Source organism: Apiospora marii, assembly GCF_038362585.1.
Source record: "Apiospora marii strain CBS 49790 chromosome Unknown utg000004l_segment0_segment0, whole genome shotgun sequence".
NCBI lineage: Eukaryota > Fungi > Ascomycota > Sordariomycetes > Amphisphaeriales > Apiosporaceae > Apiospora > Apiospora marii.
This window is the reverse complement of record NW_027117375.1, coordinates 1,848,912-1,869,626: the sequence shown is the minus strand read 5'-3', so window position 1 is coordinate 1,869,626 and position 20,715 is coordinate 1,848,912. Positions and strand designations below refer to the sequence as shown.

The 20,715-nt window shown below is 54.2% G+C and overlaps 5 protein-coding genes across 5 annotated transcripts; 3 read left to right on the top strand and 2 right to left on the bottom strand.

Moving 5' to 3' along the window:
* Positions 1 to 584: 584 nt before the first annotated feature.
* Positions 585 to 2,293, top strand: PG985_006539 (uncharacterized protein; the record flags this gene model as incomplete). The annotated part of the gene is made up of 3 exons (XM_066826308.1): positions 585 to 713; positions 773 to 1,733; positions 1,812 to 2,293. The coding sequence occupies 3 exons, from the start codon at positions 585 to 587 to the stop codon at positions 2,291 to 2,293; spliced, it is 1,572 nt and encodes a 523-aa protein (XP_066685915.1).
* Positions 2,294 to 3,218: 925 nt separating this feature from the next.
* PG985_006538 (uncharacterized protein) lies at positions 3,219 to 4,506 on the top strand (the record flags this gene model as incomplete). The annotated part of the gene is made up of 6 exons (XM_066826307.1): positions 3,219 to 3,343; positions 3,444 to 3,478; positions 3,553 to 3,607; positions 3,680 to 3,746; positions 3,811 to 3,958; positions 4,025 to 4,506. 6 exons carry the CDS (start codon positions 3,219 to 3,221, stop codon positions 4,504 to 4,506), a joined length of 912 nt encoding a protein of 303 aa, XP_066685914.1.
* A 640-nt stretch (positions 4,507 to 5,146) lies between these two features.
* PG985_006537 (uncharacterized protein) lies at positions 5,147 to 9,022 on the bottom strand (the record flags this gene model as incomplete). The annotated part of the gene is made up of 5 exons (XM_066826306.1): positions 5,147 to 7,578; positions 7,632 to 7,755; positions 7,818 to 8,455; positions 8,539 to 8,655; positions 8,713 to 9,022. The coding sequence occupies 5 exons, from the start codon at positions 9,020 to 9,022 to the stop codon at positions 5,147 to 5,149; spliced, it is 3,621 nt and encodes a 1,206-aa protein (XP_066685913.1).
* A 7,630-nt stretch (positions 9,023 to 16,652) lies between these two features.
* Positions 16,653 to 17,967, bottom strand: PG985_006536 (eukaryotic translation initiation factor 5; the record flags this gene model as incomplete). Its single annotated transcript, XM_066826305.1, has 2 exons — positions 16,653 to 17,177; positions 17,242 to 17,967. 2 exons carry the CDS (start codon positions 17,965 to 17,967, stop codon positions 16,653 to 16,655), a joined length of 1,251 nt encoding a protein of 416 aa, XP_066685912.1.
* Positions 17,968 to 19,647: 1,680 nt separating this feature from the next.
* Positions 19,648 to 20,542, top strand: PG985_006535 (uncharacterized protein; the record flags this gene model as incomplete). Its single annotated transcript, XM_066826304.1, has 3 exons — positions 19,648 to 19,674; positions 19,798 to 20,071; positions 20,166 to 20,542. The coding sequence occupies 3 exons, from the start codon at positions 19,648 to 19,650 to the stop codon at positions 20,540 to 20,542; spliced, it is 678 nt and encodes a 225-aa protein (XP_066685911.1).
* Positions 20,543 to 20,715: the final 173 nt, after the last annotated feature.

The window sequence follows — 20,715 nt, the reverse complement described above, 5'->3', positions numbered from 1 at the left end:
CGAGGCACTCCTGACCACATTACGAAATTAACGACATGATGGGTGGGTATCACATTTAATCCACATTCGTTCAACCCATATGCATACACTTTTGTATACGCTTTTGTACCAGTACCGATTTTGAGAGCTTGGAGAGAGTTAGGGAGAGCGAGGGCGGGATGGTGGGAGGGGAAAAGGGGTGAAGGGGGGGAAATCCTTTATAGGGGGTGTAAAATAGTGGCGTCAGGTACATTCCGTCCCAAGGGGCTTGAAGGTAGTTTTTTGGCCATCTTGTCCGCCTACCGAGTAAATAACCAGTATTACCGTAAATTAGTACACAACAACAACCAGCAGCTTAAACCAACCCAAATCCCTCCGGCGCGGATGATGTGCTTCCCCATTTGATCCTCGACTTTGAAACCGTCCCATGCCTGGGGGGGGGGGGCAACTCCGTTCGTTCGGGAAGGTAGTTAGTTCAGCCACATCTCCAGTCAAGCGCAAATGTGGCTGGGGCTCCCTCCAAACTCAACCATGTCATTGATCCATTGGATGTTATTAAAGGTAGCTTCCCATACTACCACAACAACACCTCTCCCGCCATTGACATGAGGGCATCTTTGGTGCGGAATCTGCCCTGTCTGCAGGCTCGGTGGCGCCTTAGAAGAGATGCCTTTCGAAACGTCCGAAAATCCTTTCACCAGCTGAGTATTGCCGTCACAGGCAAGCCGTCCAAGGTAGGTGCAACCCTCCAATGCGACATCATGTAGTGATAGCGAGGCTTAAACCAAAGCAGGGGGCTGTACTCGACTGTCTCGAACGCCAATTGAAGAGCTCGGGTCACGGTAGCGGGTTATCACATGATGCTGCCGTTATCCTGGCGTCGCCGGAATTCGCGTCTTGGTCGGAGGATCAGGGGTTCATGTCCCAACTGCTCGGCACTCTCCACCAGCGGCAAAGGCAAAAGCGCGCGGGGGCTACTTCCGGGCCGGGTGAAGCGCGCACTGATGTGCTGTTCGGCGTAGTGGATGGCATCGCTGACCCGCATCATCTCCACGGCAAGCCACACCAGGGCTTGTCAATTCTTTACGGGGGCAGTACCGCGTCACTCCTACCTTCGCTATGGGATCAGGGCAAGGTCGCTGGCAGAGGCGACCCCGACAAGGCGTCTGCGGTCGAATTTACTGCGCATGAGGCCGAATCCATCGACGGCCAAGAGGTTCCCACGAACGTCACTCTCCCTTTGGCAAACACCCTTTTCCAGAATGGACGTCGCTCTACGCTGTTCGCCAGCCGCTGGTTGAGCCCTTCCGCTGCAGGCCGCCAGATGGAGCTGGAGTGGAGGGAGGAGAAGTCGCATCAGGAGGTGTCCTGCTTGCGGGGATTGAGGAAAATGCCGCTGCGCATCCCCCTGATGCCCCTCGCGCCGCCGCGGAAGATCGTGGCGGGCCTGGGCAACATTGTCCGCCAAGTCGAGATCGACGGCGTTGTCTCGCCCGCGTCGAAGGAACTCGAGATGTTGATCCCCCAGATCTTCGAGAAGAGGGCGGCCCGGGCGGGCGAGCTGGACCAGGCGCCCTCGCCCATTGGGGTATGGGCATGGGTCCTACCGGCGCACCTGGTCGAGAAGATGTCTTACGATTCCGCGTTCCGAACCTACCAGAGCAACCAAGACGCAGAAGAGTGGCGCCTAGACGTCGACGCACGTGGGATATACGAAGAGCTGTTAACTCATGAATGCCGGATGTACAAAATCTGTAAGTTTTCTTTTTCGCATGTGCTGCTGTATTGTCTCCTATCGTTCATTCAGACTAATCACGCTTCCGGATGGATAGTGAGCGGCGGCGGTGGTTGGGGCGCCAAGCAGGGCCTCCTGTCGCTGGACCCGGAGACGACATATGCTGCGCCTGAGCAGGAGGACATCGACATGTTCATCAAGGCGTTTGAGGAGCGGAACTCGGCCAGCCAGGCCTCGTCGGAGGGCATCGTGACGCCGGGGTCGTACATCCTGTTCTGCGCCGAGCCTCAGCGCGTCGTCGACGGCGGCCACACCCCGTTTTCCTCGGTTGATCCAACTTGGTCGAGACTCACGCTGACGGTTGCGCCCAAGAATGAAGATCCGCTGCAGGGCGTCGAGGACATTGAGGGTGCGAAGAAAGACGAGACCACGGCCGATGTGGTGCCGGGACATTTTGGGGCTGCGTCGAGCACTGGACTCTACCTGCGCGCCCCCCATTCGAGCTTCACTACCAAGATCGACGCGCCTCATAGCGCTATCTCGTGGGACTGGACTCCTCCGGATCCGTTGGATGACTGAGTCATGCATACTTGCCCAATCAATGTATTGATATTGAGTATTGTAAACTACATAAGCTACCCATCATGTCACAGCCTACTTGGTTATGAGCAGCTAAGTTTAGGTAGCTTATGCGCTGAAACAGCAAGTCCAGCAAGCCCAGCAAGCCCAGCTTCAGCGCGTGTTCAGCCGGAAGCGTGCCCCACTTGCGTGAGTCGTGAGCTCTAAAGCACTAAGCCAAGCACCAAGCACCAAGCACCAAGCAGCCAAGGTGCCAGGCCCCATAGAAACCCAATTAATCAGTAGTACCTGGTCATGTAACCACCACCTGAGAGCTCCTTCCTATCAACATCCATTGTTTCTTCCATCCGACTTCTACCTCCCAAACCCATTCGCAAGACCACTCACCAAGAAATACAATGGATCGCAGTCTCGACGAAATTGTTGCTGATTCTCAGGTTGGTCCACCCCCGTCTGTCTCTTCTTGAAAATGCATCAACGACACACCATGACTGTGTTATGTCATCGACGAGAAGAGCTCAACCGCGCGAGAGAAGCCCCAAGCTAACTTGATCCTTTTTTTTCTCCCGTACAACAGCACAAGAAGCGCGGCCCCCGACCTCGTCGCGGCGGAAATCCCGGAGGAAGAGACAGAGACAACGGTCGCCTGCGCGAGCGAGACTCTTACCCTCGCGATGGCGTCAGAAAGGCAAGCACAACCCCCCGGTTCATGCACTCGGAGCTAACACCATTGACTGCAGGTGGATTAAACTCCTATCTCTCCTCCCCGTTTGAAATATCCCTCGAGAAGAAAACCCCCAGTCTCCATACGCTCCGTCGGAACAGCAAGCTTCCAACTCGAGCAACAGAACACGATCTCATACCCTGCAACACGCGGCTGGCTGGACGATGTCAACAACTGTTCGGAACTGCTGCCCGCCCGGCGATGGAGGTCCACGTGGACGTCGAGAGAATCCAAAGAGAGAGTTACAAACCCGTTGAATGCCCGGCTAACCAGCACTCTCGTTCTGCGAGACAGTCAACTAGAGACGATTCGCGCCAGATGGATTCGTAAGATAAAACCCTCCTCCGCCCCCAGGCCCGGGCCTGGCAAGCAATGCAACACACGAAACCAAAAGAGATAGGCTGACATTCTGCTGGTGCGCTTTAGGGAATGGGTCCACGATAAGTTCGAGGACGCCGGCTGTATGTACTCTATACGATGAATTCTGGCGTCGCTCAACAATAACAACAACTCATGGCTGACTTGACTCGGACAGCCTACGGTGGACGATCTCGCGGATCCCGCCAACGATCACCCGGACCTTCAGCGTCGTTCGTCATCCACCCGCCACCCTCAATTCCATTCTAGCCACGCACTTGCTAACCAACCGCCAACCTGTGCAGTGATGCGCGCGGCACCAAGGTCAAGGTCGATAACCTGCACTACGAACTGACTCAAGAAGATCTCGAGGTATGGCAAGAAAAGGGGAACTTTTCCTGCGAGGCTGGATCCCCTGACTGACATGGTTTCCCAGGGCCTCTTTGGCAAAATTGGACATGTCTTAAAAGTCGAGCTCCTTTACGACCGCGCCGGACGCTCGGAAGGAACCGCGTACGTGACGTACAATCGCAGTGATGACGCAAGGGAGGCTATTCGCGAATTCGATGGCGCCAATGCAAAGGGTAGGCAGACGCAGACGAGAGCTTGGATTGGACATGGGAAGCTAACAATCGACCCCCTCTTCACAGGCCAGCCGATTCGCCTGTCCATCATGCCCTCGGCACCTAGGCGCAACCCATTCGACTCGGCCTACATGCCCGGCCGGTCTCTGGCCGATAGGATAACAGCCCCCGCGGGACGCTCGCGCTCATTGTCCCCCAACCGCTACTCGAACAGGGATCGAGACGTCGACCGCTATGTGCCTGCTGGGCGATCCGGCGGCCGATCGCGAAGCCCCATGCGCCGCAACCGCCGCGGAGGGGACGGCCGTGCTGGTGCCGATAGGGGAAGACGCCCCGGTGCGCGTCGTGAAGCCCGAGAGAAGGAAGACCGCGATGGTGGCGACCGCAAAGCTCGCGGAGGCCGGCCTAAGAAGACGGCTGAGGAGCTGGATGCCGAGATGGCCGACTACTTTGGCCCTGGCGAAGCACCGCACGCCGCTAGCGCCCCGGCTGATGGTGCCCCTGCCCACGACGCGGCGGCTCTGGATGACATCGACATGATCGAGTAAAGACGGCCATTGTGCCATATTGTGTTCATAGAAGGAGGGACAAGATTGTACGAACAGCTCGTCATAAAGAAGTAGGGTGTTTGTTTCACGGCAACATTTGCAGTCTAGCGTTCATATTGGAATGTCCTATCCCGCGTTAATGTAGTGTGTTTTGTCACGTATTGGCGAACTTCAGCTTCAAGGCCTGGAAACGAAACCGCACAACTCAAATTGTTTGACGTTATACTAATAACTATAAGTGGTATCTAAATACACGGCTAATAAGTGTCGTGGCAGAAGGAAGTGTTTTCGTCCAAAGTAGTATAGGATGGTGTGTGTGTGTGTGTGTTTGTTTGTGTTCATTTATACAATCATGGCGATTTGATGATCATACCCAGTCGTGTCGTTAGTCGCCACCCCCCTTCTCCCGTGGCGGAGATGAAATTGCTTTCTTTCTCCCCTCTTCCCCTTGGTTGCTCGCTCGCTTCCCATTCTATCAAGAGCAACGATGATGACGACAACAAAGCAGATGAGGAACTCCAAGCGGGTCATATTTCTTCGTTCCCAGCCCCCATTCCGTCCATTCCTGATCTTGACGGGGCATGTTCTTCCCTTGCTGTTTGCTTCATCATAACCTCATACGACTTCTCGTCTCGAATCATTACTTCTCTTCGTCGGAATCAACATCCATCTTATCTCCCCCGGCGCTGCTAGCCGTCGCAGTCGTGGCCCCCTGCTCCGTAGCATCTACAGCAGGACTGGCCTTGTCATCCTCCCCGTGCGGACTCCGCTCGTCCGAGTCGTCAGTAGCCACCCGGATCGTCTTCTCGTCCGACTTGCCAGGCGTCGAAGCGCCCACGCTTTCTTTGGGGGGCGGGTTTGGCGTGGTGGGCACGATTACATTCAAGACACAGTCGTCAAGATGCTCGTAGAACTCTTGCGCCGTGGCGAAGCGCGTCTGGCAAATCGAGCACTTGGCGTCACCGCCGCCCCGGGAACTGTTGCCCGTGATGATCATCTTGCGGCTATTAGGCGGGGTCTGTTCCACATTGTGGACGGCAGTGAGGTGGCGTTTGAAGACATCGGCCCTATTGAAGGCCTTCTCATACGGGGTGCCGGGGCCGGGGCAAAATGGGCATACCATGGTTCCCTTATAATGCGTCAGGGCATGCCGGTTCTTGTCGTACTTCCTGGCGAACCCCTTGACATGGTACTCGCACGTTTCGATGGGGCATTTCTCTGGCCGTTCCTCCTGATGCGTCAACATGTGTGCCGCCAGATCCTTGAATACGCGGCCGCAGTCGGGATGGGGGCACTTGTTCCTGTTGTCCTCGATCTTGGGTGCTATTGGGCTACTGCTGTGTATCGCACTGTCGAGCGAAGGCGCTATCGACGGTGCAAGCAGAGGCCCCTGAGGCGGCGGAGGGGCAGGGGCGAGCCGGGGCGCTTCCAAGTACGACGGTTGCCTCGGAAGTGCGAAAGTCTCTTCGACCATCCTCGCATCGCTCTCCTCGTCTCCACTGTCGCTGTCGTTTTCGTTGCTCACATCGATGGACTGCCGTACTTCGCGCATCCAGTCTTTCAAGATGGTCATGGGAGGCCAGTCGCCGCTTGCCTTGCCACCCCGATGCGGATTGAAATGCGCCCGTCGCAAGTGAGCGGCGGCATTGTAGTATGCACCATAACGTTTTTGCGTGACACAAGCTTTGCATTTGGCAAGCGGTATGACAGGCTGAGGCGAGCTTGGGCTGTGACTCTGTGGCTCGGTGCACACCCATCTCTTGACAAGGGCGGCGTGCTTTGCATCCGTATGCCTCCTCAACTCATGTTCCCCACGAAATCCTTCCGGGTACTCGTTGCACTTAGAGCAGTAGACGCGGCGCAAGGGTGGCCTGTGATAGGATGTTCGGAGTTTACTGGGAGAGACCAGACCTCTGGCTATGGCTCGCGTGAAGGCCGGGCTTTCCCCAACCGTGTGTCTCCGGGCAGGCTCTAGGCCGAACGAGGGGCCGCCTCCCTCTGCTTCCGCCCTTTGCCCCCAGGCCTCGATCGGTCGCCACTCCGGCACGGGTTTCCGCGGCTCGCCAAGCTGCGTGGCCACGCTCGGGGTTTGGTACGATACGGTGCGGTAGATCGGCGTACGTTGCCTGAAAAAGCCATTGAAGCCCATATTGTCGGCCAGGTACCCGCTGCCCAGCCCAAGCAAGAAGTCCTTTGATGAGCGTATTCCCCACTGTGACCACTCATCCTTGCGGATGGCGCCTGATGTGGCCGCAAACAAGAACTTGTCGCTGTCGTCCATTTCTACCCCTGGATCGTCCAGTACCATAGGAGTCGACCATGCAAAGACACTGACGAGAATCTTGTAGACACTGTGCATTGCTGTAGCGCCTGTGGGCATAGGCATTGCCGACGGGGCATGCGCAGAGCCCCCACGCGAGGGGGTGGAGATCAGATCCGCCAGAATCGTTCGCACGATACTGAAGATGCACAAAGACAGGAAAACCGCCAGCCAACTCTTGGGCTCTGTAAGTACCCTGCGTATCGTGCTGCTTTCAAAAGACTGTAGGAACTGCGTCATGCAGTTATAGATCAGTCGATTCCGTCCGTCGTAGTCGATATCCTCAGGAAGAAGCTGCGCGTTGGCCATGTTGACATCTGTTCGGATGGAGGGTTCGGTTTGTTGCAAATCGTAGAACAGAATCTCTCGGAGCAGCAATTTTGCCCTGTAGAGCACGGGGTAGGTCTGCTTTTCCAGCTCTCGATTGGGCGATAGATAGCCGCTCAGTTTGAATAACTCCCAAAACCGGAACGGTATGCCTTCAGCGTTCCAGCTCGCGGCGAGAACTTTGAGGACCGGGGGAGCTCGGTCGATGGGGTCCTTCGAGTAGGCTGCGGTGGTAGGGTTCGCTATCGGCAAGGAAGCCAAGTCCTCCGTCCACCAAAATCCATCATCAAAGTCAAGGTGCGACTTGACCAAGTCCGACATGGCAGGGCTAACAATGTAAGTCCGTTCCAGGTACTCGTTCATGTTGCGTCGTCGCGCCATGGGAGAAGTGACTGGGGTTTGAACTTGTCTTGGTGACAGAATCTCTATAGCATAAATCAGCAAGCCGTTTCTACTGGTGTGCGCATATCAAGTTTACCTGGCAACATATAGTCGGCCAGGGCAATCAAAGGCCCTCGTTGGCAACCCAGCACGCTCCAAAACTCATCGCCCGCGGATGATGGAGGTTCTGCGCAGAATGCACAGTCATCTTGCGAATCGCACTACACAGATGTCAGCGGTTACCCCTGAGAAACATAGCAGAACTGATCGCTATTAGTCATACCGGCTTAGCTTGAACCTTGCACCGCAGACATGGCCCAGCATCTCGGGGGAGGCGTAGCTCGCCAATGGATTCCAGTCGCCCGTGGCTGACTCTGCTTCGTTTGAGTGGCGGTAGATCGATTTCGGAATCTATCGAGCCTCGGTGCTGTAATGGCATGTCGTTACCGAAGGAATACGTGAACGGGGGGTCTCGTCTCTCTCTGGGCTGAGAGACGGGGGCCAAAGGAGCCAGGCTCGAAGGAACCGAAAGCCGCGGCAAGGGGGCCATGGAATTCGCCTTGAGCCGGTCTGTACTGAAAAGCCGGGCCGTGGCTTGTTCTGGAAAGACGACATGTGGCACACTGTTCACCGAGAGCCCGGAGTCCCTCTTAGAAGAAAGGGCGTGTTCTCGCATGTGTTGGTCGCGGTCCTCGAAGTTGGCGAAGCCATATATGTAGTAAAGGCATCGTTCGTCCCAGCACTTGAAGGGGGCTTGGCTCCTAGAGACCACGGGTAGGGTCTCCCTCATCCTCCAGCTGCGGAAAATGGGGTCATAGAAGGATACATTCTTCTCAAGCCAGGCACTATACTCGGGCGGTGCATCACTATGGGCGGGATGCCTCAATGCCTCGAGGAAATGAGGGTCAAGTAGATCTAGACCTATCCGCGCCAATGAACGTTTAGATGATCAGATCCCACAGAGGCGTTGTTCCAATAACGAAACAGGAAGGTTGCTCTCTCACCTTGGTCGAGTAATGAGCTCTCAATGCATTCGCATTTATACTGCAGCGCTCGGGCTTCCTCAGCATCCGAGAGGGGCCGTATAGCAGTGGCGAGATCTTGGAGAAGGGTCAATGAAACTGAACCGGTATTGGGACACACAAAACCAGTATATACAAAAATATACACACACAAACATTCATGGATACAGAAGTGGGTAGTGAAAACAGGGAGACGGAAGAGAGGGAGGGACTGACTTTGGTTTTCTGCACATGCCTCGAGTGCCCGAAGCTTGTGCCGCAGCATGTCAAGCTCAAGTCTGCTGTTGGGGTCATGTTTGGCAGGGAGGAGTGCAGCCAGCTTGGCCTGGATGGCCGCCTGTTGTTCGAATAAACTTCTTATCGTGGGGTCTAGAGACTGGTCAAAAGCAGAAGCACCCGGAGTGTCGAGGCTCTGAGAGCCGCGACCATCATGTCGAGGCTCGGCTGGATATGTGTCGGCCGCCATTTCGCCCCGGCTCTCTCTCTCTCATAGTACGCCGGCGGCTGCTCCCCCTGTAGTCGGGCTTTCTTTCTTTCTTTGGTTTAATTTGCTGTCTATGTGTCCCTGCGTGTGTTGTCTCTTGTCTCTTTCCTGCACCTTTCTCTCTTCACTTTTCTCGCCGCCTCTTTTTGTCCTCCGTCGCTCACACGTCGCACGTCTCAACTCGTGGGCGCGCACCCAGGCGGGGAGCTGACCTTTTGCAGCGCATCAACTGCTGATTAGTAAGAATAAGTGATCGGGATGTCCCAGATACATGATCAACAAATATACACACAGAAACACAACACCAACACAATAAATGAAAGAAGGAAAGAAAAATGAGTATGTGGTTGAGTGGCTGTGGCAAAGACCAGAATGGGGTCGAGGAGAGGGAAGAAAGTATTAAGAATCTACCAAAACACAATATGCAACCCGCACCGCCTCATAGAGAGCCGTGGGAGGATAAACAGCCAATAAGGTGGGAATGGAGAGCAGAACCGTACGACTCCGGCCAATGTGGGGGTGATGGGGGAACTTATTTTTTTTTATTCCCCCCTTGGGTAGCAGGCAATCTCTCGAGCTTGAGTAAATCGAGGTAAATTGCGAGCTTGTCACGATTTGGGAAGCAGCAATAGGTAAATACGACGGGACAGGACAGGATAGGACAGGACAGGGCCAGGAGGAAAAACTACTGGGACTGGGAGTCGACAGGGCAGGCAGGACAGGGTCAGCAGGGCAACTGGGAGAGGGAAAGTAAGGCCAGCGATAGGTGGGGCGAGCAAAGAAAGACCAGACCAAAACAGGCCGGCATCCCATCCCTCTGGTCAAAATTCAATTCACTGACGAACTGCACACTCACCTCACAGTTGATACGTACAGGCTGGTCTGGTCTGGTCTGGTCCTAAGGTAAGGTAGATATGTAGTAATTATGTAGATAGGGACTGGGAAAGAAGACAAGGATACATCGATACTGCATGAGCATCGAGGTAAGTGATTGCGGCAGTTGACCATCTCTTTTCTCTACTCTCTCTCTCTCTCTCTCTCTTCCTTTGCTGGATGGATGTGTCTACAGGCTACACGTGCACTGCCGGAATGTACATTCGATGGCAACATCCATCGAGAGAACCACCACACGATTGGCCCGTCCGTGTCCGTCGTGCCTGTGCAAGCAGTCGAGTCGAGAGGAAAAGAAGTATCTCAGCTACACCTCCAGTTTGTCAGTCCCGATTGATTGATACATCCATGCCACAATATCCTACGTTACCCACAGTACTTCCCAAACGATACACCAGCCCCAGCCCAGCTCCGATATGAATCCACAGGGCAGGCCAGGATCTGTCTTGTTCCCGGAGCTGGGGGGGTTGGGTCGGGGTCGGGGTATGTATGAGCAGACGAGGTAGCATGCAATGTGTGCATTCGGCTGCCATCACTCTAGTCACCGGCCTCTGTCTGCAGTAGGCTGTATGCAGGCCAATGATGCTACTCTATTGTGCCGGTATCTGTGCGGTATCCATGCAGTCTTTCCCATCAGCCAGGACCAGTCATATCTCCAGGCCGAATCTACCTAATCCGCCTTGCTGCACGCAGGCTGGTCAGGGAGGTCAGGCTTCACGCGCCCGCACACACACAAAAGAGTCGGTCCGTCACGGCAGAAGCCTATCAACCTACAAAGTACATACAGCAAGCAGCCCATGTGTAGGTAGATGGGTGATTGGCAACGACCACCCAGCCATCCACCTCCGCTTGCCGCCACCCATCACAGACAGGACGGACGGGCGTGCATCCCAAAAGCAACCTGCGAGAGGAAAAAGGCCCAGGCAGACCAAGACCAGATCAGACGACTGATCGGTCGGTTTCTGTTCGGCTGCTCAACACCGAGATGATATAATATATCGGGTGCAATCCGCTTGGTCGTCCTTAGAAACTATTCGTACAAACCCCATTTTGGCATGTAGTAGGTAGTAGTGTCGGGCTGATGTATTGTTTAGTCCTTGGCCGCTTGGCCCTCTTGCCCCATTGACTTCAGCCCAACGGTCAAGCTTAGATTTATTTTTGAGTGACGCCGTCCTGTCAAAAAAGCCTGGGACGGAAAGAGGATTCAGACGGGTGAGGCTAACCCACAAGTGGGTTGGAGCTAGAGCAACGCCCTGTTTTTTGATAGAGCCGAAACACCAAGACTCAAGGCTCAGAGTGGTCGTCGTGAATGTGGTGGCATGGATCAGACAGTTGCGGAACCAACCTCGAACAATGACGGCACAACTGAAAGTGCGGTGTTATTGAAGTATTGTGCAGCTTCATGCTCCTGCGATTGTAGCTACGAGTTTGAACATGCAGATGGATTCACCCGGGCGTTTTTTTTTTTTTTTTTTTTTTTTTTTTTTTTTTTTTCTCTTCGGATCAGGAATGATCATTCCAACTCCCTTATTCAGTCAAGGCGTGCATGTACTAGTCGGCGCAGGCAAAAAGACAAGATGCCGTTAAACCCAGCTATCCCCAGCTCCCTGGCCAGAAGCCCTGCCCCCCATGATGCTGCACACATGGTTTTGGGTAGTAGCTAGCCCATCGGCTAGGTTGGTTCTTTCTTTTGGCGAACGAGCGACCTATTGCGCCTTACTTAGGTAAGTCCGGCAGGTAGGTAGGTGGTAGCTACATACATCACATATGTACATCCATATGCAGCCGGGGGAAGAAAAGGGCGATCCACGAGTAATACAAAATTCCGTCCAAGCCCGCTAGCTGAACCCGAGGAGCTGCTTTTAACCTTTGGAGGAAATAGAAACGCGGCGCAGCTTCAAACGAGGTCGGTAAGAGAAAGAGGAAGAAGAAGAGGAGGAAGAAGCAAAAAAGGACTGGCACCGCGACGGCATTGGACAACTCAATTATTAGGCGGCAGTCCTCGGATTGATAGGCGCGAAGTCTCGTGGGCAACTAACTGTCTCTCAATCCCGGTAGATTCTATGCAGATGGCGCAGCGCCACGGCCGCTTCTCTTGTTTCTAGAGACGCTCTAGACCCCGCCGGAGCACAGGCAATTTGCAAGCTGAAGGGAGGGCAGGGAAAAAAAAAAAGCAATAGGTACGCGTTGTTGTCGCAACGTACTGTGAGCGAGTCTGTCACCCTCTCTCTTCTCTCTCTCTCTCTCTCTCTATCTCTCTTTCCTTGTGCACCTTCACACACGCGGCAGGCAGATAGCCTTCCCCCATACATGCTACATACTACATCCGACGGAGCCATCGACGATCGACACTGGACGAGTCGTACCGACTGGCGGCGCACACGCTGAAGCTGCACCTACCTGTCGAAAGGCGTCCACCCATCTGCAGCGCCTCGCAAACCCCTCCCTTGCCCAGCGTAACGGTCGTCCCCGCTGCTGCCCAATAGGCTGCTCAGACTGAGCAAACAGGCTGCACAGCTTTCCCGGCTCGAGCTCCTCGACTCGAGGGCGACGAGGGAAAAAACGGCCATGGGGACGACGCAGACGACGGGGTAACCCTACAACCAAAAGCAGTTCCACTACAGCCCACCGAGAGCACTGCGCACTTGCACTTGCACTTGCACTTGCACTTGCACTTGCACTTGCGCACTGAGCACGGAGTATACCCATGGCTACATGTTTGTACTCTTTTCGCATGACTTGACTACTTGCCGCTGCGATATCAAGTTTGCAGGGCGAGAGAGACGGACAGCACTGTACTGTAGGTAGAGCGAAGATTGATTGCATTGCATCAGCGAGTCGCACATCCACCCATCCATTCAACTGCTCTGCTCGCTGGACCAGATCCTTGCCCGACACCCAAACTCGAGCAGCTCCAGCTCGTTAGCAGCTAGCTCTTTTCCGCCCTCCTACTTGCGGATGTGCGGGCGAGGTTTGCGATAACTTCCGACAAAAATGAGCTGACGCCGGCGGCGATCACTGCTGCAAAAGGGATCCCTGTCTCTTAACTGCAGCTGCTAAGATGGCCCAGATAGGCTGCTCTGATATTAAGAGCCGAGATGCAGGCCGCGAAACCAGCAGCTGGGCGATAAGGGAACGCGATAGGAAACCGAGCTGGTTTCGTGATTTTTTTTTTTTTTCTTTCTGGCTGGGGGGAACTGCGTCGCGAAATGGCGGTGATCGAAACAAGTAGGTGGTGGTGATGCATCCCATCCCATCCCATCTCATCCCATCCCATCCCAAATTCCCACTGCATGTGCACGTGAGACTCGATTCAGCTCCCACAGGCCTGCCTGGGCTACAGGCTACAGGCTACATGTCTATCTACTACCATGATTTCAGGCGCGAAGTACTCCAGCACCGGCGCAAGCGCTTCGTCCGGATCTTAACAAACTGATGGAATGTGCTCATCATCGTCTTGAGTCCGTCCATCCCACCGTACTTTAGCTCGATGAAGAAAAAGACGCGAAGATGATATGTAACCCTTTTTTTTTCCTGTTTCCATCTGATCTCACCCATTAAAGCAGCAACACAAAATGGGAGCGGGTTTGTACCGGCACACAGTATATCAAACCTCGCCAAGGCTGGTCGTGATGGCGGGATTAAATGTGCAAGGCGGCAAGCAGATGGATAGCAGGCTTTTCCGAGATTGGCAGCGCGAATAGCTGAATGGTTGGTACATATGAGTGATTATCCTGAGCGCGAGCGAGGGTCGAGAGTGAAATCAAACAGATACCGCTAACAGTGGACAGACAGGGACGCTCGCCCGCTCGCCCACGCAGTCCGCCAAGACGATGATGCACGAGCTATCCGATGTGCGTGTGTGGTTTGTGATGTCAGGTAGGTAAGTATGTAGTTTGGTAGTGTCGTATCCCAGCCCCCTCACTCTCACTCCCACTCTCCCACTCCGTCCGACGACCTCAGTGCAGGTAAGCCCGCTTCGCCCAGCCAGGCAAAGGAAAAAGAAAAAAGATGGGGATTATCCTCCGGCTCAGCTAACCCGCACGCCGAGCAGCGAGGGTGACATCGTGGCTTTGGAGCTAAGGTGGCATTCGCATCTAGAACTGCCGAGGTAAGCAGTAAGCCTCCCACACCCACGCACTACTTCCGGCCGCTAGGGTAACGTCTCGAAACGTTCACCTTAAGGTACGTGGGTGCTACTATGTCATTTCGCTATTTTACCTATGCCTGTTTGCCCGAAGATCGCCCCCCCCCAGCTGGGGCTGTAGTGAGGCGAACGGGGAAAAGATGATACGACGGACGGATGACTTTGAGGAGCCATGGCCAGCAGCGCGCACGCAAATCAACCAACAAATCCAATCTCCCACCCAGCTGGGTTATGGGAAAACGTGTTTGTCCATCCCGGCCTGCGCAGCCTAACCAGCAATACCACAGACAGGGTCTGTTTCGAACAGACACGTGTGTCGCGCGGCATGGTCCCCCGGTATAGAACTAATGGGTATTTCGACGAGCAGCAGAGCGCGCCAACACTCTCGAAAATAGCACCAGTCAGTCCCCAGTACCAGATTGGCTCGCTTGGGAACTAGCAGTGCGCGGCGATGACAAAAGCTAAAATATGCGACGATACGAAGAAAAACCTAAGGGATATTTTTGCCGCGCCACAGATCCAAGCGTACATGGTCTAGATCGGCTGGCGGGCAAGAGACTTTGGTCTATATTTTCAGCCTGAATCTCAATAGAGTTGGCCATCACAGTCGGACTTCCAGCGTTGCTTGGATGCCGACCGCCCCTGCTCCTGCTGGTGATACGATAGCGAAGTCTTCTCTTGTTCTCTAAGAGAGGGGCCGAGGATGAGAGAGGGAGAGAGAAGGAAGGGGGGGGGGGGAGCCGCAGCTAACACTGCTATGCTACGGCACCCATGCCTGTAGTATGCCGTGTAGCATACTTGATACAAGCTTGCCATGCGCAGTATGCGTAAAGTCTGCGATACGTTCCTTGGCTTTTGCCGTGGTTGAAAGACTCGCCTTTCAAGTGTCGACTCAAAGCAATGGCCAGATGGGGTCTTGATCTCATCTATTTCATGCTACGTTGAGTAAAAAAGCGTCAGAATGTCAGTCATGGTCGTAGAGCCGGCCTTTACAGGATGACAAACATCAAGAGAGGTTGGTTTCCCACTGTGGTGAACGTGTTACATAACCACAGGCGTGCAAAATGGGTGTCGACTTCTGGTCTGTCTATATTTCTATTTGGATATGCATGTAAAAACCACAACAGCTATACGTATTTGTATTGCTCCGACCTCGACGGTGAATATTGGAACGGTGGGTTTTAAGGTGATGATGTGATAGAATCACTCTCCTGATCTTTCATCGCTCCTGATTTATATGACTCGTCATCTTTCACCCACTTGATACGGGTTGACATTGGTGCGTGGTGTAACGCCGGGGGCAGCATCAACATAGCCACCGCATTACCTCATCCCTGAATAATACTGCCATGGCCTAGGCCTTTCGACACAATGGTAGACACCATTCTCAAGCTCGACAACATACTGCCAGCGATTTGTGTGGACAACCCCAGCCGGGTGCAAGTAGCCAGCGGGGGTCACAGCATGCTTGCCGAGTGACTGCATACATAGGATGCGCGCTCCTCACCAACCTCCCAACCAACCAGGACTCGTCATCGTCTTCTTCCCCAGACGCAATAGCTGCTGGAGCCTTTACACCGCGTTGTGCGCCCCCCGGTGTGGCACAATGCGCCATAACCTTGCCCTCCCTATGCTGCGAGAGGAATATGCTCCTAGCCGTTCGACGGACGTGCCAACCACGCGCGACTATGATCCGTTTCCTTGGCTACCTACTCAAGTCCCAGCCTTGGCAGAGAGAAATAGAGCACAGCAAATGTATATCAGATTCAAGAGGGGATATCAAAAGAATAGAATCCATCATGACACACCCACTGAGAGCTCGAGCGGGCGAGCAAGATGTGACCCCTCTGGCAACCCCTTTACGTTGCAGATGAACATACTACCAGGATACATGCTGCCAAGCAACCACAACACTTACTCACTTCGAACTCAACAGTCTCAAGCCACGTTCATCACATATGCGGAAAGTTGCAGCAAGCAGAACAGCTCCTTGTCCAGTGTTGTCGGGCGTTCGTCCTCCTTCCCGTCCTTCCCAGTCCCCCCTTTTCTCATACTATAGAGACTTACGGAGAGCTTGACATATGGAGCACCAGCACCACCGTCATCGTCACATCTGCAGGCGGCTCACTTGGGAAGCAATGCACGATAGAAGGGCGAGGCCTTTCATCGTCGTTCCTCGCTCGTGCCGAGCAGGCCGCACATCCAATACTTTACACTTCCGAGACTGTTTCTCATTGGATATCGAGTTTTTATTAAATATACCTAGTTCTATTCGAACGCCGCGGGTCGTTTGTTGAAAAACATGCGCACGCCCGATGCTAATGCCGCTCGCCAAAACGCAGTAGATAAATAGTTCGCTTCATGTCTCTGCCCTCTCCCTTTTCCATCCTCCGATTTTTTTTTTCTCGTGGGCAGATACAATGAAATCGCTCTATCCATCCCTCCCCGGAGGTCATTGATATGATTATTAGCAAACAAGCAGTAGACGTAAGTGGTATCTCATGCAAGTAAAATGTCGCTTTCTTCCCCAATCGCTGTGAGAGCCTAGCACCGCAAAATCCCGGTCGTTTCGTATCATACCTTCTCCTCCTCGGCCCACCTTCTCTCTCTTACCGGCAAGTCCTCCCCTTTCGCTTTCCTCTGGCCGGTATGTTCCGCCTTCCAGGCCCAGTACTCGCCCAGCCTGATCTCCGCATACGAGGCGTAGTCAAAGTCGATCTGCGAGATTGTGGCCTGGATGAGCGCCCATATGCCCCAATAGAATCCGGGAAGCCCCCTGAATGCATCGACCTCTTGACACATCTTGTCGATTTCACTGTCCACGTTGAGATCCGCAGGTCGGCTGGGCAGCTGAGTAAAATAGGTTCGAATGTACTCTGCAATGAACTCGCGCCTCTGCGAGCGCGTTGGTAAAACGTTGAAGTCACAGTCGAAACCACCCCACTCGGCAAAGTGGTTCGCCAGGTCGAATGCGGCAGGCGACGGGGTGGCGTATTCGTAATCGATGAAAGCGACAGACTCCTCCGTGTCGGGCGAACCCGCTGCCTTGGGCTCGATGATGACGTTCCCACTCAGGAGGTCGCAATGCGCGAAGACAAGCTAGAGGGCTGTGTTAGTATTCAGTCCTTCTCCAAGATTCAAGCAGGTGGATGGGGCCACAAACTCCGTATTCTCCCAGCCCAGGGCGCTGGCTCAGCTCCTCTATAAGCCAATGGAACTCCTCTTGCAGACTCTTTTGTCTCGTTTGTTCCGCCTCCGTCTCGTGCGGCAGAGCGTGCAGCCACTTTTGCATCACGGTCCAAACGTTGGGTGGGGGCTTATTCGGCGCAACCATACCACTAGAAATCCCGTTCGTCGAGCTTGCCTCGCCGTTACTCGTGGCAGACGGGTTGGGCACGCAAGGCATAATTGCGTGCCATTGCGCCAAGCGCCGGGCGACTGCGAGGTATACACGTGGTTTCCTGAGATCCTTGGGCGTGGTGACGGTGCCCCGAAGGTAACGGTACATCATGCCGTTTGAGAACCTGGCAAGGAGCTCCGGGGCGAGGCCATGCTGCATAAGGAGCTCATGGTTCTGCGTCTCGCGCTGTCTGTCGATCAGAACGTCGGTGCCATGCCCGTATGCGCGCAACAAGATGGCCTCCACGTCTATGTCTTCCTTGGACGCCCCTTCTCTTTTATTGACCGCCTTCAGTAATGTATTGGTGATGCCGTCTGTGAAACGCTTGAATTCGACTTTGGCGCTGGGATCTGCCCAGTCTGGGCGCAGTGCGGTCACCAGTCGAAGTGCTGAGGCATCGGCGTCTGTAGGATCATACGATAGGTCTATGACGGGGATATGGACAGCGGCGCCATTGCTGCTGCCGCCGTTGGCCGTCGAAGAGGGCATCTCGTCGTCGGACCAGGCCAGGGTGCAGGCCAGGGTTGGTTGTCGGTCGTGTGAATAAGGTATATGCCAAATGCGGCAGGTGTTTCGTTTCAGTTCCTAGTCAGTTAAGAATAGGAGCTAGGCTGTAGATCAAGTAGCATGCGAATCATGGGCTGCTGGGGGGTAAGAGATTGTGTAAATGCGCAAATCACGGTGATGATGAATCGGGAGAGCAATACTAGGTAGCCGTGTCTAAATATGTGGCGTGTTTGCTTGTATACTTGACGTAGGCACTGCAAGCTGTTTGGCTGGTAGGACTCGGAAAAGGAGAAAACGTCATTGGCACGGGGGGAGGTAACTTGAAGATCAAGGGCGTGCGCAGACACATCAAATAAGATAAAGGGTTCAGCCAGTCAAAATTTACTAGCGAATCGCGCCCCTGCAGGAACCGACCTAGCAATACTCGTCCTATTCAGGAGCTATTGGGTAGTTGGTGGGGTAAACGCGGCTGCCCCTTTGAAGTCAGAAAGAAAATAAAGGCTTCTTGTTTCTTTGACGTGCTGCGTGCATCAATCCTGGTAGAAGATAACGCATGGAGTGAGTCCGACCGAAGGGCATACCACCCGATCAGATACTTGGACCTTGTAGCAGCATAGGCATCGATCAAGAGACGACGGGAAGAGGGGAACTGTACACACACGAGATCAACTGCCTGTTTAGACTAGGTGTAAGTGGGAATGCAGATGCTCGATCAAATGATGGGCCAAGTCTTGGTTTTTGGTTGGATCCCTTCTATCCGTATTCTTCTGGCTTCTCTGTGCACCTGATTCATTGGAGCATCCCACCGAGATCTCTGACATCAATTTTGTCAAGATCCAAAGTGCTGTACAGCTATCTTGCTACTTGCGAGTACGACGCGCGAACGACAGCAAACACGGGTGACAGAACCTTCAGATAAGAGCTAGAGCCGAAAAGCTACCACCTGGCACCATTCCATGTAAAGTTAAGTTGTTCCACCGCAGTAGATTAAGTAATTTGATGGATCAAATTGATGGATCAAATTGTTGCTTCTCGGGCTGGCCTGGCTTATCCGCTAGGTTACGGGGTTGACAAGTGAGGGGCTTTCGAAGCTTATAGATGCCTACATTAGCCATAGTCGTATTATGCATGGCGATACCTTACCTAATGTAACATAACAAATATAATGTACGTCAGTGTGCGTCTGTCATCACATGCAAGAAACAGTAGGTAATGCATTCCAGATTGAGACGCCTCAGGGCGCTCGGCAGATCTGCGTCATCGTAGGTTTGCTACTGTAGATGCTTCGTGGGGAAAAATAGGCTAGCCCCTTAGTGCAAGTGCCTGCCGCACGTATTCCCGATTACCCCCAGACAGGCCAGCCAGAGCGAGCCCAGACTTTAGAGCCGAGCATGTGGGCATGACATGGGACAATGCCACTTGCCGACGATGCCATGATTTACCGACGATTCGGACCACCATGATCCCAACACCACCACCCACGCATAATCCCTTTTCGAAAAGAATACAGCCCCGTATACCCACGAGTCGGGGCCAGCGCAGGACAGAATATCGTTGCAGGACAACATCAATGAGGCGGTAGCGACTTGGACGACATCTGCTCAGAGCGTCTTTCCCCTTTTGCGCCCGCTTGCAACATACACCACGAATAGCCGAGGCATCATGTCAGACGCACTCACGAACCTCAAGGTGTGTGTCTACAACCAACCCCAATCGCATCGCCACCAAAACACCCGTTCCTGTCCTGCCATTGAATGCAATGCTGCGCGACGACCCTTGATTGCTGACAAGGGCCTTTGCTGCGACAAATAGACCTCCATCGAGCGCGTCCTCCTCGACCCCGCGAACCGCGACCTCCTCGCCATTGTCAAGGGCGCCCGCAATGGCGCCGTCTACGGAGCCAAGGTGCGCTTCCCGCACGCGCTGGTCATGGTGTTCCTGTTCCGGTCCGGCACGATCCGGCAGAAGGTCGACCTGGTCCTGAAGGCGACGCGGACGCACGCGCGCAACCTCGCCAAGTTCGCCACCATCTACAAGACGACCTGCTACCTGCTGAAGAACTACGGCGCCACGCCCGGAAAGGAGGGTGAGTTGTCGTCTACCCCTTGACGAGAAATACAGAAAGAACGAGAAGGGAACAGAGTTGAATGCAATCGCTAACTTCGGGGAACAAACTATAGGCAAATACGACACCCTGCTCGCCGGCCTGATCGGGGGCTACTTCGTGTTTGGCGGCCGGTCGCCCAAAACGGGCAAGATCTCGTCGGTGAACCAGCAGATTGTCATCTACGTCTTCGCGCGCGTCGTGCTGGCCCTGGCCCGCCTCGCCGTCAAGCCCGGCCACGGCCTGCCCGTCGTGTCCGAGGAGCGCGCCTCGGCCAACATCAGCCACTACGCCTGGCCCGTCTTCGCCGCCAGCTCATGGGCCCTCGTCATGCACCTGTTCCGCTACCACCCCGGGGACCTGCAGCCCAGCATGCGCGGCAGCATGAACTATATCTACAAAGAGTCGGATCATTGGAATAGCTTGAGGAACTTTATCTGGCATAATAAATAAAGGTACCGGCTTTGTATAAGCCGCTAGAGAGTATACTTTATATATGGCAACGGCGTTCGGGGGCTCTTTGGTATCTGTTCATTTGCGTGGCCAGCTTTGAAGGGGTCCATACACAGACAGGGTGGTGGTTTTAATGAGATAGTCATCAAAGAAACGATAGAACAGACGTTTTT